Source organism: Aplidium turbinatum, chromosome 1 (assembly GCF_918807975.1).
Source record: "Aplidium turbinatum chromosome 1, kaAplTurb1.1, whole genome shotgun sequence".
Classification (NCBI taxonomy): Eukaryota; Metazoa; Chordata; class Ascidiacea; order Aplousobranchia; family Polyclinidae; genus Aplidium; species Aplidium turbinatum.
The window spans coordinates 32,657,367-32,671,880 of NC_137472.1; the positions used below are offsets into that span (position 1 = coordinate 32,657,367).

Here is a 14,514-nt window from a genome sequence, read left to right on the forward strand (position 1 = left end):
TGATTAACATTAAAACTAAGAAAAATAGAGGATTCAGAACAGCAAAAAAAATCTTGTTTGAACAGACACTGCGCGAAAAAAATAGTTGGAATCGTGGCAACACTCTGAACTACTGTACAAAATAAATATATTTTTATCTACAATTTACTGAGGTGAAGGCTAACTACTGATAGTAGAAACCCTCAATCTCAATTCTTGCGGCCCTCCTAAATAAAATTGAATTTATCTCCCTCATAGTTTACACCAAGTTTTTAATTCATAGATTAGCTAGTAGCCTATCTGATCTTTTTCTTACAAACTGGATTTTGTGAAATATTACTTTCATTAACCAAAGAATCAGCAAGTTATAGTCAATGTATCGAACCAACATCGTCTGCAAGGTGGTAGGCTAACCATCGGATCCGTGAAGTTCATCCTTCCGGACCGACTCAATGCCACAAACAAAACAAATGTAATCATTTCACATATATGTATACCGTAATACCGTACATCGAGTTATCACCGAACAAATATAATAGACTTGGAGAAACCTTACAACGCAAAAGGTGACATATTTTAGGTACCGTATTCAATTTTTCGCTGGAAGTTTGTACTTTTAATTGACACTGATTTTTATTTCCCTTCAGCAGCTATAGCCTCATTGCTGCCCGTGATACCACATACTTAAACCTTTTCAAGTCACATTTTTTGCATGTCCACATCCATATGTGGCAACTTGAAATACGAGAGTTCACAGTGATCTTAATTTTGTCTTTTTGCTAATTAACCTGTTTCTACATCGTTGCAAGTGATGTCACAACTGTCGTAGCTATTGCAATCCGTCTAACAGTCGAAGGACATCCTTCGTTTGCAAAGAGGTTCCTAGAGTCTGCAATCTAAAGTTAACACTTTTGCAACATTTAAGCTACTTTTCACAAAGCTATACCTTTGTGTTGACGTGTCTCCACCGCGACACCACTGAGCAACGTGGTAGTGGCAATTCACAATCTCTAAACTTCTACTTTTGGAGCAAGCCAATGCGTGCGGTCAACAATACAAGAAAAACGCTTTTTGTTTCAAAAATATATTATTTGCCACACGAATGTAACATGCAGGAAAATAAGTTATTTTTTTTTGTACTGCAAAAAATGCGTGGGAATTTACGTGTTGAAAATAGCAAAATAGTCTGCAAAATGAGAATATGTTTTTGTAACCAAACAGAGAATGCGTTAATTCAGAAAATGACGAAAAATCAATAGCTGATTTTGAATTCACAAAAGATTGAACGATTGTAGTGAAAAAGTGCAATGATACAGTTTATGGAAAAAAGCGAAAAGCGGTTGGTAGAGATCAAAATCTTTCCAATAAAACTTTAAAAACAAAAGCTCGCAGATGCCTCAATTAAACGGAACAAGAGTGAGTTTGGAATAATTCCAAGATCGGACAAGCAGGAAAAACTAGAAAATTCACACAATTATCTTCGAAACACAACAGTGGTGTCACACGGAAGTTGATCCAGTGTGAAGTGTAGCATTTTCACACTGATTCGTGTGCTCCGTGCCGGATTCTGCATAGACCACATCTGTCGTGATTAATTGATCTGTAAATAAAAGAAAGTTCATAAAAGCTGCTAATCCATGTTTCCATATTTTTTTCAAATAATTCTCAGAGGCAAATTTTCTTTTTTTCAGATTTAAAATACTTACCACGATGATAAAAAAATGATTCTAACTTTTTTTACGGTTTTGATTTACAAATTGTAGACTTTGGTTAAATATTACGGTAAGCTACAATTTTATATATTGCGATAAGAAATCTTTTGCGACGCTTTATTATTGGAATTGCATGTAATAATTTCCAGTAGGTGACCTTGGAGAAGCTTCTCAAATCGGAATCACCTTTATTTAAAGGGTCGACAAACTGTGATTGAAAAGTGCAAAGCTTCATTGCATTCTAAGACTAAATACTGCTATCAAAATCTACATAAATATCTTGCTATTAAAGTAATATTGCTTTTAAGAATAAAAACTTACTACACGTCAATGTTGAGGTGATATCTTGAGTTAACGCGTCGTCGCTTGGAAGGGTATGTTCGGTGGGTTGGTTGTCTCCAGCTGAACTGTCAACATCTATGCCAGGCAGGGTGTCCGCTACTTGCGCAGTTGCGTTGTCTGGAACTGAGACATCCGCGTCTGTCTCAGGGTCACGCTGAGGGAACAATGCTGCACAACCGAGAGATGCGGAAACGACTTCGTCCGAATTGGGACTGTCTGATGACGTAGCTTGCTGAAGACTTTGGCCGTCCGAAACTTCAGGAACGGGAACAAAATTGTCTTCAAACCCGGTCATGACGTCACAATGGATTTGATCAATAGCCGGATTTTCGCGTAAAAACTCGGTTATTGTCACGCCGTCGCTCAGGCAGCCGTCTTGGTCTTGAGATCCCGCAATTGTGTTGTGTCCAGAATCATTTCTGAACTCAAGGTCGGCTTGGGAATTGACATTTGAACGGGCGCCATTACGTGTGAGGTCATCGACTGTAATGTTACTTTCCGGGGGCCTGGTAATGTTGTCAGTTTGAAGGGATGCAGCCTGCTCAGAAGACGATAGCGCATTGAGACGGGGGGCGGAGGGACCTTGGATCTGGTTGTAGAAGTCGAAGCATGAATATTCAGGGCATGACGTCACCTCTTCGTATGTTGGAAGAACAATACGTTGCCCATTAACGATCAATTCATTCTGAAAAGCAAGTTTAATAACTCGATGGAAAAAACAAATGATTGATTTGATAAATGTGCAAATGCTTACATTAGGACAAGGACTTTTTAGATTTAAAAGCTTAACATTCCAGCCAGCAAGCCGGTACCTTTTCACATTGATTGGTTTAAAGGTTTGCAGACGTTGAACCAATCAATGTGGAAATAAAACTCATTTTTCGGCTAGGATGAGCAGTGTGAAAAACCAGGAAAGTTCTACTTTTTGTTTGTTGGAAAGTAAAAGTTGAATTAACTTATTTTTCACTAAGCCTGCTTGGCGGACATAAAACTTCGGACATGACAAAATCCTCCCGCCTCCACAGCCCTGTTTAGGAAGGGCTGTTGCAAGATTTGACGTTGGTCACATGACAAATTTCAAATAAACGCAAGATTTCTTGGTATAGTGGTTTCTAGGGTTGAAATATCCGGATATCGGTTAACCAAGGTATTTTTACCTATCTGATATCCGGATAGTTTTATGTCGGTTAACCGTGTAATAAAAAAGTAAAACTATTACTGTGCGTTGAGTGTTTTACGCCTCTTTTGCAAGTTTGAAATCCTGCATGATCATGATGATCCCAGATTTCTGATGGATGATAAACTTGACACGTTTGGTGAATTCGGAAAAAGAAGCAAGGTATACGCTCTCGCAGCAACCCTATTGCAAAGGTTACTTGGAGAGGTTGCAAGAGATCCTGAACCTAGAGTAGAAGATGAAAGCAACTTGGTAATTGGTATCAACTACTTCTGCAAGGGTAGAAAGAAGGCCTACATCTTTGGGTACTACGACAGTTTATCGAACGACAGTTTATCGAACGACAGTTAATCGAACGACAGTTTATCGAAACGACAGTTTATCGAACGACAATTCATCGAACGACAGTTTATCGAAACGACAGTTTATCGAAACGACAGTTTATCGAACGACAGTTTATCGAACGACAATTTATCGAAAGACACAGGGCCGTAGCCAGACCGCAGAGCAAGGGGGCCAACTTTTTTTAAGGGGGGCCGAAAAAATTTAAATGGGCAAAATCATTATAAATGTAGCTGTTGCTCTTGAATGTTTGGATTTTGCCAGGGGGGCGAATTTGTTTTTAGGGGGGGCGAGGCCTCCCTGCTGGCTAGGGGCCTGGAACGACAGTTAATCGAAAACCTAACCCCTAACCTAACCCTAACCCCCAACCACTAACCACTAACCACTAACCCCTAACCGTAACCCTACCCCTAACCCTTAGCCCCCAACCCCTAACTCCTAACCTTAACCCTACCCCTTAACCCCCAACCCTTACCCTTAACCCTTAAACTCCAACTCCCAACCACTAACCCCTAATTCTAACCCTAACCCTTAACCTCTAGCCCCTAGCTCCTAACTCCTAGCCTCTAGCCCCTTCGATGAATTGTCGTTCGATGAACTGTCGTTTCGATAAACTGTCGTTCGATGAACTGTCGTTTCGATGAACTGTCGTTTCGATAAACTGTCGTTTCGATAAACTGTCGTTTCGATGAATTGTCGTTCGATAAACTGTCTTTCGATAAACTGTCGTTCGATGAACTGTCGTTCGATAAATTGTCTTTCGATAAACTGTCGGGTCACGACATCTTTGAAGGAACAACTAGAGCAAGCCATCATGTCAGCATCTGTTGCTGCTACTGCAACTCCAATACCATAGAACTTAGCAGAAGGACAATCCGAAAAGAGTGTGAACATTGTGAAGTCTATGAAGCAGCAGCGAAACGGCCGGCCAATCTTCAAACTCTTTATGAAGCGCTGCTTACCATTCAGCCTACTTCTGTAGAAGCAGAAAGAGCATTCAGTGCATGCGGCTTTTTGCTACAAAGCTCCAGTCTCGTCTAAACGATTCAACTATTGATGTGTTGTGCTTTTCGAAATGCATTACAGAAAAAATAAGCATTCGATAGTTTTCGTTTTATTGTGTAAAAATGAAACAGAGTTGAACCATTAACTTGTAACTGAGTTGCTTGTAAGATAACATGTGTATTTTAGTGGTTAAAAGACTAGATATGCTGCGACAGGGTAGCTTTCAATGTTCCTACCAATATCCGGTTAACCGGATAATAAAATTGCCAAATATCCGTATATATCCGTTTTCCGAATATCAAGCTTTTACAACTATCCGTTCAACCCTAGTGGTTTCGTTTCAAACACAAAAACATCCTTCCAAATCCGAACGCTTGTGAAGGTGACAGTTGAATCAAACATGGACTAATCTTGCTAAATTGCACAAAAATGAGTTCGTTGTTTTGGGCGGTCATTTAACAATATGTGGTCAGGATTGCAACAGGTTCTATGGTCGGATTGACACTGCTCAAAGGTTACACTTACAGCAATGGCCTGTTTGCATTTGTGAAGCATTATTGCAAACAAGACAGCCTCATAAAGCTTGACACTCAAACACTTAATGAAATTAAACTATTTGTTCTGATTTATTGTTGTAAACACGTCAACATTTCAATAGCGTCAGCTGCAGGTGGCCAAGGCCAGTTCATTTTAACAAACCTCAAGCGAGAATTAATGAAGTTTTACAGCGGTTGTTAAATTCTTGTGTTGTGTTCGGTTGTGTTACAATCGTATGCAAGCGAATGAAAAGAAATTACAGATTGATGATGACCGTTCAAAAACAGAAAATTGAACTCCATCATCAACCACGTAACCAAAGTTGTCATCGTTACATCCTTTTGACGTCGCATGATGTTAAACCGAGTTAAAATGATAACACTGTGGGTGAATTTGTTAAAACGTGATTTCTTGGAAGCAATTCCATCCGCAAACGTTGAATCAATTAAAAAAAGGTCTGGTTTTTAGCTTGGGTGAGTTGGGTGACAGTAATAGATATGGGGAAACCAATGAGTAACAAAGCGAGCAGACAACCTGATTTTTTGATTTGCGACTTCCACATTTGGTATGTTTTACCAGACAAACGAAATGTCGATTTGTTCGTTGGGGCAAGCACTTGAATTACGAATGTAACAATTTTCAATTTTTCTTAAATTGCACCGGTGTGTAATATAACTAGGAGAATTTAGTCGTCGTCGTTGTGTGAGCGTCTGGGGCCGAGGGTCTATCCTTTTACCACCCCAGATTCACGATGTTCCCGGACTACACTGGAAGGCTACTAGAGAGCAGCCAGTCTTTGGTTTCATCATCCATGACACGCAGACCTTCCACTCCGTTAGGTGGCTTGAAGATGGAGCAGTCATTGATGATGTGCTCTGCGGTCTGTTCCTCGGCACCACATTCACAGGAGAAGGAAGAAGCCATTCCCCATTGGTGCATGGTTGAGCGGAAAAGCCCGACGCCCGTACGGAGACGGTTAAGGCGCACCCATGCCTGTCTTGGTAGTGTTAGACCGATGGGGCGTGTGTCGGCGTCGGGGATGAACGAATAGAGTCTGGTGGCGGTTGACTTCCATTCAGAACTCCATTTATGGTCCGCCCAAGCAGCCGCAGAGATGTCTTGTACATCAGCTTCGTTGATAAGAAGTTGAGCGGCTGGCACGAATGGGTGTCTTGATTTCAGTCGACGGGGGTGCTCGTTTGGGAGAGCAAAGATCTTGTGGTGGAGAAGGTGGTTAGGCTCCAGTGCCCGTCGACCGAGGGACAGAGTGGCTTCTTCGCGACGAAGCTCAGCGGGTTGGATGCCAGCGAGAATGGGGAGGTTGTCCAGTGGTGTGGGACGCAGGCATCCGGTCACTGTGCGCAGGGCGCTGTTTATGGCAGTGTCGATGTTATGGCAGTGAGCACTGCGGCACCAAACAGGTGCACAGTACTCTGCTGAAGAGTAGACAAGGGCTAAGGCTGCTATACGCAAAGTGTCAGCCTTTGTCAGCTATACGCAAAGTGTCAGAATTTAGTTACAGACTGCTATTTATTAAAAGTTCCTGCCATTAATTTTCGTTGGTTTCAACATAGCCTGAAGCTGACAAAAAGAAAGTTTTCTTGATGGCTTTTCGTTAATGGTGGGTAAACTTTAAGTACCGGTACGGTACCAAATGCAAGACTGCAAATTTAACCATTTAAAGTTACCACACGGAATCTATGCAGACCGCAAACACGCTCCAACGATGTTACAACAATGGATGCTATGCGTTAACCATAACGAATACTTGCCATGCGATAAGGCTGCTTGAAACAAATGAAACAAATACTTTTCTGTTCAAAATAAAGAAAAATTTTATTCCTTAAAAGCGATTCCAAACGGAATTTTTGACAATGAAACGTTAGTCGAAATGAAACAAATAAATTTTGCACTAAAAGAAATATTTTGAAAATTCCATAGCCACACAATGCAACCGACTTACACAATGCATCATATGGTGCTTTGTAGTTCACTTGTCTGGCAGTGCTCACAATTAGTTTTAATGAACAACCAAACTGTTCGTTTTTAATAAACAGCTTACAAGCCTTATTGGCCATTTGTAAACAGTCCATAGCGTCATACGTCAGTTAATTTAAACTTTACGAGACACGAGACTTGTCGGAATGGTATCCTGACTTTTAATGTTACACTGCGTTTTTAGTAATAAAAGTAGCATTCATATGGATTAATATTGTCGGCAAATAGAAAAGAACGAAGCACAAAGAATGACCCGGTCAGCAAAGCAGCCCTTTTTGTCCGCAGACGTTGAATCAATGATAAGGACTGATTTGCTGACTGGGTGAGAACCAACGGTTACCTCATCCTCTCTTAGGTCTCTCCACCTCCTCTTGATGTCACGGAGGCGAGGCTTACAGAAGGCAAGCACCATCACAATGACCAGGAGACCAAGGATCCCTGCCGCTACCCCGATCATTGTGTGGATCATCCCGATGGACAAGAGAGGAGGATCTGTGTGAGGGGATACAGGTTCCTCATCTGTGGATGAGTCAAAAAAGCTTGGGACATAGGATGACCTTGTTGGACTTTGTTTGTGAAAAATGGAAACCTCCCGTTGCCAAATATCGTGATGAGGCCTGGGTTGGTGTTTTAAGGGTCTGTATGACTGGGGGATTGCAAGAATTAAGAGTTCTATAAAAGCTTCGCTTCAACAAATGAATGATAATACAGCGTTTTATTAAGGTGATGCATTTCTTTTTCTTGCGGATTGCAGAAACGTCGTGCGAGAAAAATAAAGATTTATTACAATTTGAGTCTGTCACATACTCACATCCAACAAAAACAAAAGATGCTATTAAAATAATACTGTAATATATAGGTAACAAACGCAAGAAAAGTTTAATTGATTTAAACTGAAGTGGTTCGTCTATAAGCTAATTTCTTTTTTAAATGTTGATACAATTGGAATTTGATTATAGAAGAATTTTGGTTTCATCTTTTCCATTCAATAAAAACAAAACTTTTAATTCTTCACAAATCCTTAGCAACGTCTCGTGACGTTGAAATGACAACTATTTCTACTTAAAAGGATATCTCCCAGGCCAGCTGCAAGTCAATTTTACATTGCCCAAACGTCACCTAAAATCGAAAGGAAAATTTCTGGTAACTATACGTCACCTTCCAAACCATCCAATAACGTGTGAGGACGTGAGGATTATCAATTTTCACAGAAAATTTATAAAACCACAAAGCTTTGCAGTTAACAATGGCATAACCCACAAAACTAGACCTGTTAATTTCGAGCATACCTGGTTCACAAGTTGGCAACCGGGAATCTAACCACATGCCATCGTCACCGCACGTCCACTCCGGCGTGCCAACCAACTTGTAGCCAAGATTGCATTCGAACTGAACGTGGTCGGTCGGTGGACAGCAGTTGGAAGAAGAATCTACGCAATAACACACGTCAAAATAATGGACAACGGCCTTCCGCAGCAAAGACTCCTTCTAAAGAAGTCTATGCTTTCACATGAAATTTTCGATAGACAATAATCTGCTCTTAAAATGCTGACTATGTTTCTTCATTTGAAAGCGGTATTACGTATCTCCCAACGACTCATGGGCGGGTAAGGTTTCGTTACCAATCTATGTTCTCCATCAAACACGACCGATCAAATATGCTCATTGATAACTTAACATTAACATACATTTTTAAACTGAAGCGACACATATAAAAAAAATTAAATATCTCGCTTCTAGCTAATAAAACATAAAGTCATGACTCATGAGTCTTTTGTTGGACTTTATTCAATTTTAACAACTCATATCTCTGCAACACCTGGTTACTGGTCATGAAGAGTTTTACTGTGGACCTTGACGTAACTTTATAACATTGCACATTGCAACTGAAAACAAAAGCGTGCATGCGTTTGACATACAGTTGCTATCGTATTCTTCAATTTGTTGACTAGAAACTACTGTTCAGTAGTTTCTAGTCTTTACATCGACGTCATCCACAATGTGAAGGTCATAGTTACAATAACAACATGCGCATTGCGCAATTGCGCATGCATTTGCGTTCGTTGTTGTTTTCCTGGTGGGGACCTTAGCGCTATTTTGAGTAGTGCAAGCCTGGTAAAAAGCATTATTCATAGATGTCAGTAACCTCTTAAACAAAGCTTAATTTGCGTTGTACTGAAGAGTTGAAGACTAGCCAACATAACACCAATATTGTCAGGTAATGGCTTTCCTGTTGGTGTAACGCTGAAGAGATAAGTGAAAAAATAGCCGTTCCCTGGTTGAGTCTCGTTGTTGCTAGGTCTGTGTGGTCAGACAAACATTATGTGACTCAAATGTTTTTGATAGACCGTTTTCAACTCTGGGTTCATTCAAAGGCACTTAAATTCTTATACTAAAAATACCGTACCTCACAAAAGTGTCTGACAAAGTTTTGCGAGATAAATTTGTCATGTGAGTTCATTTAAATCAGAGTCGCACAAACAGAAAGTGGCCGCTCTTGTGAGTTGTACTTTTTCAAAAGATTTCATTGATTGCTAAACTGCTGCCAATCCAGCAAAGTAAAATTGCCAACACATTCTCTGGGAATGTTGTTATGAATAAAACATGTGAAAAAATACAGCAAAAAATCCGGTTAGCCTACTGTACTCACAAAATGACTTAAGCCAAATCAATTAAATATTAATCTATTACTTTGTGGCAGAAACTCGAGTAATATTTACAATTGGTTCTGCAATCGTTTCCACAACATTCAGTTTACAACTTTTATTTGCCAACCAAACAATAACTTCACCATGCAGAGGTTTGTGATAAAGGGAGGAAAAGCAAATTCTAACTAAAATGAGCCCACAGTATATATTTTAATACAAACAATGTAAGATACAAACCAAAGGCTTACTTTTTGCATTTAGCAAGCAGACTCACTTTCTGACAAAACGTCGTCCTCATAGACGAACATACCCTGAGTCTGATCATTTTTAAGTAACCATTGGTTTTAACTTTAGAAAATAAACGACGACAATGATATCTATAAAATTTCGTTCACCAATCCCAAGAACACAATTTTAACTACCAACCTTCGCTATCACAACAGAAGATCACACCATTTTCAATGCTTGGAGGCCAAGTACAGTATGGATGGTCAACGGTGGGAAGAGGATCTGTAAAAAGAGTGGCGATTCACATTGTTTTGTGATATCATAAACTATTCAGAGAAATACGCTGTTGTGCATATGAACACAAAGCATACTGTCAACTTCATTGCGAAATATAATTAAAACAAATACATCATAATACAAAAAATGAGCAGCATAACGAAATGGGGAGGCTTGAACTAAATCATTATTGTCACCTGTGAGTTTAAACTTATGATTCAGGAAAGAAATGATTTGAATCTTTGTATTTGTTATCCAGCCAGTGTTCATGCTAAAACAATGCGTGGAAGCTAAAGACAACCCAATAACAGTCAAAAACCCGATGAAATTAAGTGGAAGGTCTACAACAATCCGTCAAGATGAATCATGGAAACTTGTCAAAGCAATTATTAGACCGAGCCTGAGTTGGTGCGAACTTCAAAATATAACTCACCTGGTTCGCATCGAGGTGGATTTCCAGTCCATGTTCTATCAGACAAGCACGTTCGAGTGGTCCCACCAATCAACACCCTATCATCACGACAACTGTAACTTACCACAGAACCAACTGGATACTGGTCCAATAAAGGAACATGATAACTGTACGGAACATGTTCCAGACCGTCACATACTGCAAAAAAGAGTCATATGTAATTACTGACACAAGGTTTATTTCTACTAATATAATTCTTACAAGGTGATATGCTTTCATGCACAACCATAAGAACTACACATATCATGCACAATAGGATAAGTTCTTGCTAAGTCTTGGGTATTCTATTCGTGTATTCCTTGGTTGTTGCTAAATTACTTTTTCCATTGATTATACTGCGATTTTGCATTTATCAAATGCTGGCATTTGCACTACCATCTAACACCCTAGTGTAATTTCTTAAGAATCGATTTTGCTGATAGTAATAGCATCTTCAGCTAGCACATGTAAAAAAGAAAATTTGAAAAGAACGTTAAAACGAACAAATAAAGCAAACTCCGATATTATCAACACGCATAAAAACCGCCTAACTCGACACCTGAAGGGGAATAAAAAAAAAGCCATCGAGTTAAGCATCACGTGAATTTTCCACCAAGTAAGACAAACCCTGTGTAGTTTTGCTTATTAGTAGACTATCCATCTGCGGAAAATAGAACGAGTTTGGTATGAGAATAAGTTGCAAAGTCCGTACTATAAAAAGAACAGGCAACGCAAAACATCGCGTCTGGAAAGTGGAAAATGATTGCGTGAATTTTCATTCAAGAGCGGATTATTTCTTGTTACTGAAGAGAACAGAGCTCTGTTTGGATAAGAACGACGCCAGACATGTGAGAAGCGCAGTTTAATCGAGGTCAATGGCCAAAAGCTGTTTTTTTTTACAAGCAAATTGAAACTTACAATTTTGCACAGCTTGAAACAGGAAAAGTTGAAATAAAGAGTCAAACAAACTTTGAAGCGTGGTACTTGGAAGCCGCAATTCAATTAAGTGCAAGACATTCAGTTTGACATCGAAATCGTCGACTTTCACGAAATTTATTTTTGTGGGAACCATGAAAAAGGTGTCGAATTAGAGGGAACGTCGAGATACCCGATGTCGAATCAGCCGGGTTGGCTATGTATGAAACCAATGACGTTTTGCCGGGAGCAGGAAAAACACTTTGACTTACTTGGAATACTGTTATACTCAAATTCGTAAGATTTCAAGCGCTGGCTCTAATGTACGTTTATTTTAATTCATAGGTTCTTTTTTTACACTACTGCACCACAATAAAAACCATAATTGTTTTTCTTGTAGTATAAAATATTCTCTTAAAATAAGTCCATGGTGTGATATTCAAACACAGTTACTATATTGGACACCAAGATCCAGACAGTAAATCAAATGTTGTTTACATTGATTCTGCTGACGTCTGCAGATGTTAAATCAATATAATAAAAGGTTGATTTGCTGTCTAGAGAATGTCTTAGATTGCCACCAATTAAAGTCACTCATTAGTGACTAATTAATAGGCTTTTTAGCAGAAAAATGTATTATATTCTTCGTTTGTGTTAAACTTGTGGTTGTTTCAATTAAAAACGCATTGAAACGTCATTGAGGTGTGGTAGCTAATTTTTAAAGATGATAATTGTATCTTCAGCAAAAGCAAAACACTGACTTCTGACATAGATATCATGTACACAACATTTATGTTGATGTATTGTATAATTAGTAGAGTGTGCATTTTATTGCGATTAAACGTCTTACTTTTTTGGCATTCAGGATGTTCAATAGGTATCCATATATTGGTTTTACAAATTTGCAATGATATTGGGGGTACCAACATATACGTATCATCACAAGAGTAGCGAAGAACAGCGCCATTCATATATTTAGGAAGAAACTCGGAAGGTTTCCGAGAGCCATTGCTGGGAATGTATTTAGGATCAGTGCAGTACTCTGTGAAATAAAATCAGATTCTTAAAGCCTGGTAATGAGAAATAACCTTACACTACTTAATCTTATATGACAGACTGATTATCCCATTGTAAGTGGCCAACTATGTGTGATATTTTAGGTGGACATAATTAGAAATTAGACTATGTTTTAAATTGCGATTTTCATTATAAATCCTTATTGAGTACCGTAACTAAATTAGAATCTACAACTAGCCAGGAGCTATTACAATCAAGTTAATGGAGGTTCCATCCAATATCATGGTCATATATAATATTATTTATGGGTAACAATAAGTCAATCTCTTCTCTTGTATACACAACAAAGTTGTAAGTAATCATAACCCAACAGGAAATATTTTGCAAAAATAGACATTTTATAAATGTGATTATAATAATACGGTGAACTTGATAACATTAAATCTAATGTTTTAACAGACAACAAGCTAAGACATTTCCTACTGATATTGATTTAATTCCGCCTGAACATTGAATCCTAACACAATAGGCTATAATATAAGTTATAAACCTCTTAACACCTGAATGCCAATGATAGCCTATTACTTATTTTATTAAATATGTTAAAATTTAAAAGAATTTTTTCTGCTAAAATCATCCCATTTTTAATGTAAATTTGCCTGTTTATAAGATAAATCTTTCAACCATTCCATCATATTGTTGTAGTATTTGTAAAAACATGCTGAAAACATTGCTTGTTGCAATCAGCGCAATGAATGTCTGACTCTCCCGAAGTCCCGAAGCTACATTCTTGTGCTGACTGCAACGTGTTTATTGTTCAGTTTAATCAGTTCGACATCTGCACAAGTAGAGAGTACACTTGTAGTTCTTTTCCCTCAGTTAACTTCACAAATAAAAAGTATGAAGCCCATTTCATTTATCATTTCTATGCCACCTAACAGAAAAATTAAAGACAATATAAAATTAAGTATTAATTCACCATACCTTGTGTTGATATCATAAGCAGTTTTGTTGACAAGAGAAATATAAGTTTTGTATAGCAATCAAGTAAATCCATATCCAAATAAGCTTGTGCAACACCAAATGATGTCAGATTGTAATACACTGATCCATGATAAACTCAAACAATTTGGTAATACTTTATGCCCTCACCAGAACAATTATTACTGTATGATATATATAATATGGAGCTAGTATACAAGTGCCCCCCCCCCCCCTTGGTAACTCATGACAAAGACAGGACTCGACCAAACATATAGGGTGAAACTACTTTACCTTTTCTTTACTGTTCACACACTTCAATCCACATGTTTTGGTCAATTCCTCTTTGTCATGAGTTATAAGGGGGACTTGTATACCAGCTCCATTCTTAACCTTGTAGAGCTTGCACCCACCTAGGGGGGCATGCTCCCCTAGTTAAGAACCACGTTGTAAGGTCCATGTGTGTATTCAAGACCATCAGCATTATTGCATCCACTTCACAAATTTGTAAATATTATGCATTTAAACATATTTTGACAAAAAAAATCAAACAGTTTATTTATCAATAGTGTTATCCTGGGTTTGTTTTCACTGAGACTTTTCGGTCATTTGTCCGAAATGACTTGAAAACATTCGGTCATTTTTTATTTATTTCGGTCATTTTTGGTCATACAGTATAATAGTCAATTGACTACATATTTTTTCGGACATTTTGCTAAAAAATCAGTCAATGACCGATAAACGACCGAAAAAAAAACCAGGTGTTATCACAACTTGTGTAAGGTTTATCTTTTTACGCTAACTATGTGACTTGTTTTTTTTTGGTTTTTAAATTAGATTTTTAGAAAAACTCTGTTTTTTGTAAAAAAAAATTTAATTTGGCATCCTGACTTTCAAGCTGCATAA

At 38.4% G+C, this 14,514-nt stretch overlaps 1 protein-coding gene across 1 annotated transcript; it reads right to left on the reverse strand.

Moving 5' to 3' along the window:
- Positions 1 to 1,074: 1,074 nt before the first annotated feature.
- LOC145777942 (uncharacterized) lies at positions 1,075 to 13,786 on the reverse strand. The gene is made up of 8 exons (XM_082589309.1): positions 13,612 to 13,786; positions 12,461 to 12,652; positions 10,678 to 10,854; positions 10,167 to 10,250; positions 8,382 to 8,522; positions 7,433 to 7,611; positions 2,013 to 2,718; positions 1,075 to 1,579 (listed from the first exon to the last, which is right to left on the reverse strand). The coding sequence occupies exons 1-8, from the start codon at positions 13,682 to 13,684 to the stop codon at positions 1,479 to 1,481; spliced, it is 1,653 nt and encodes a 550-aa protein (XP_082445435.1). The 5' UTR covers positions 13,685 to 13,786; the 3' UTR covers positions 1,075 to 1,478.
- Between the last annotated feature and the right edge of the window lie 728 nt (positions 13,787 to 14,514).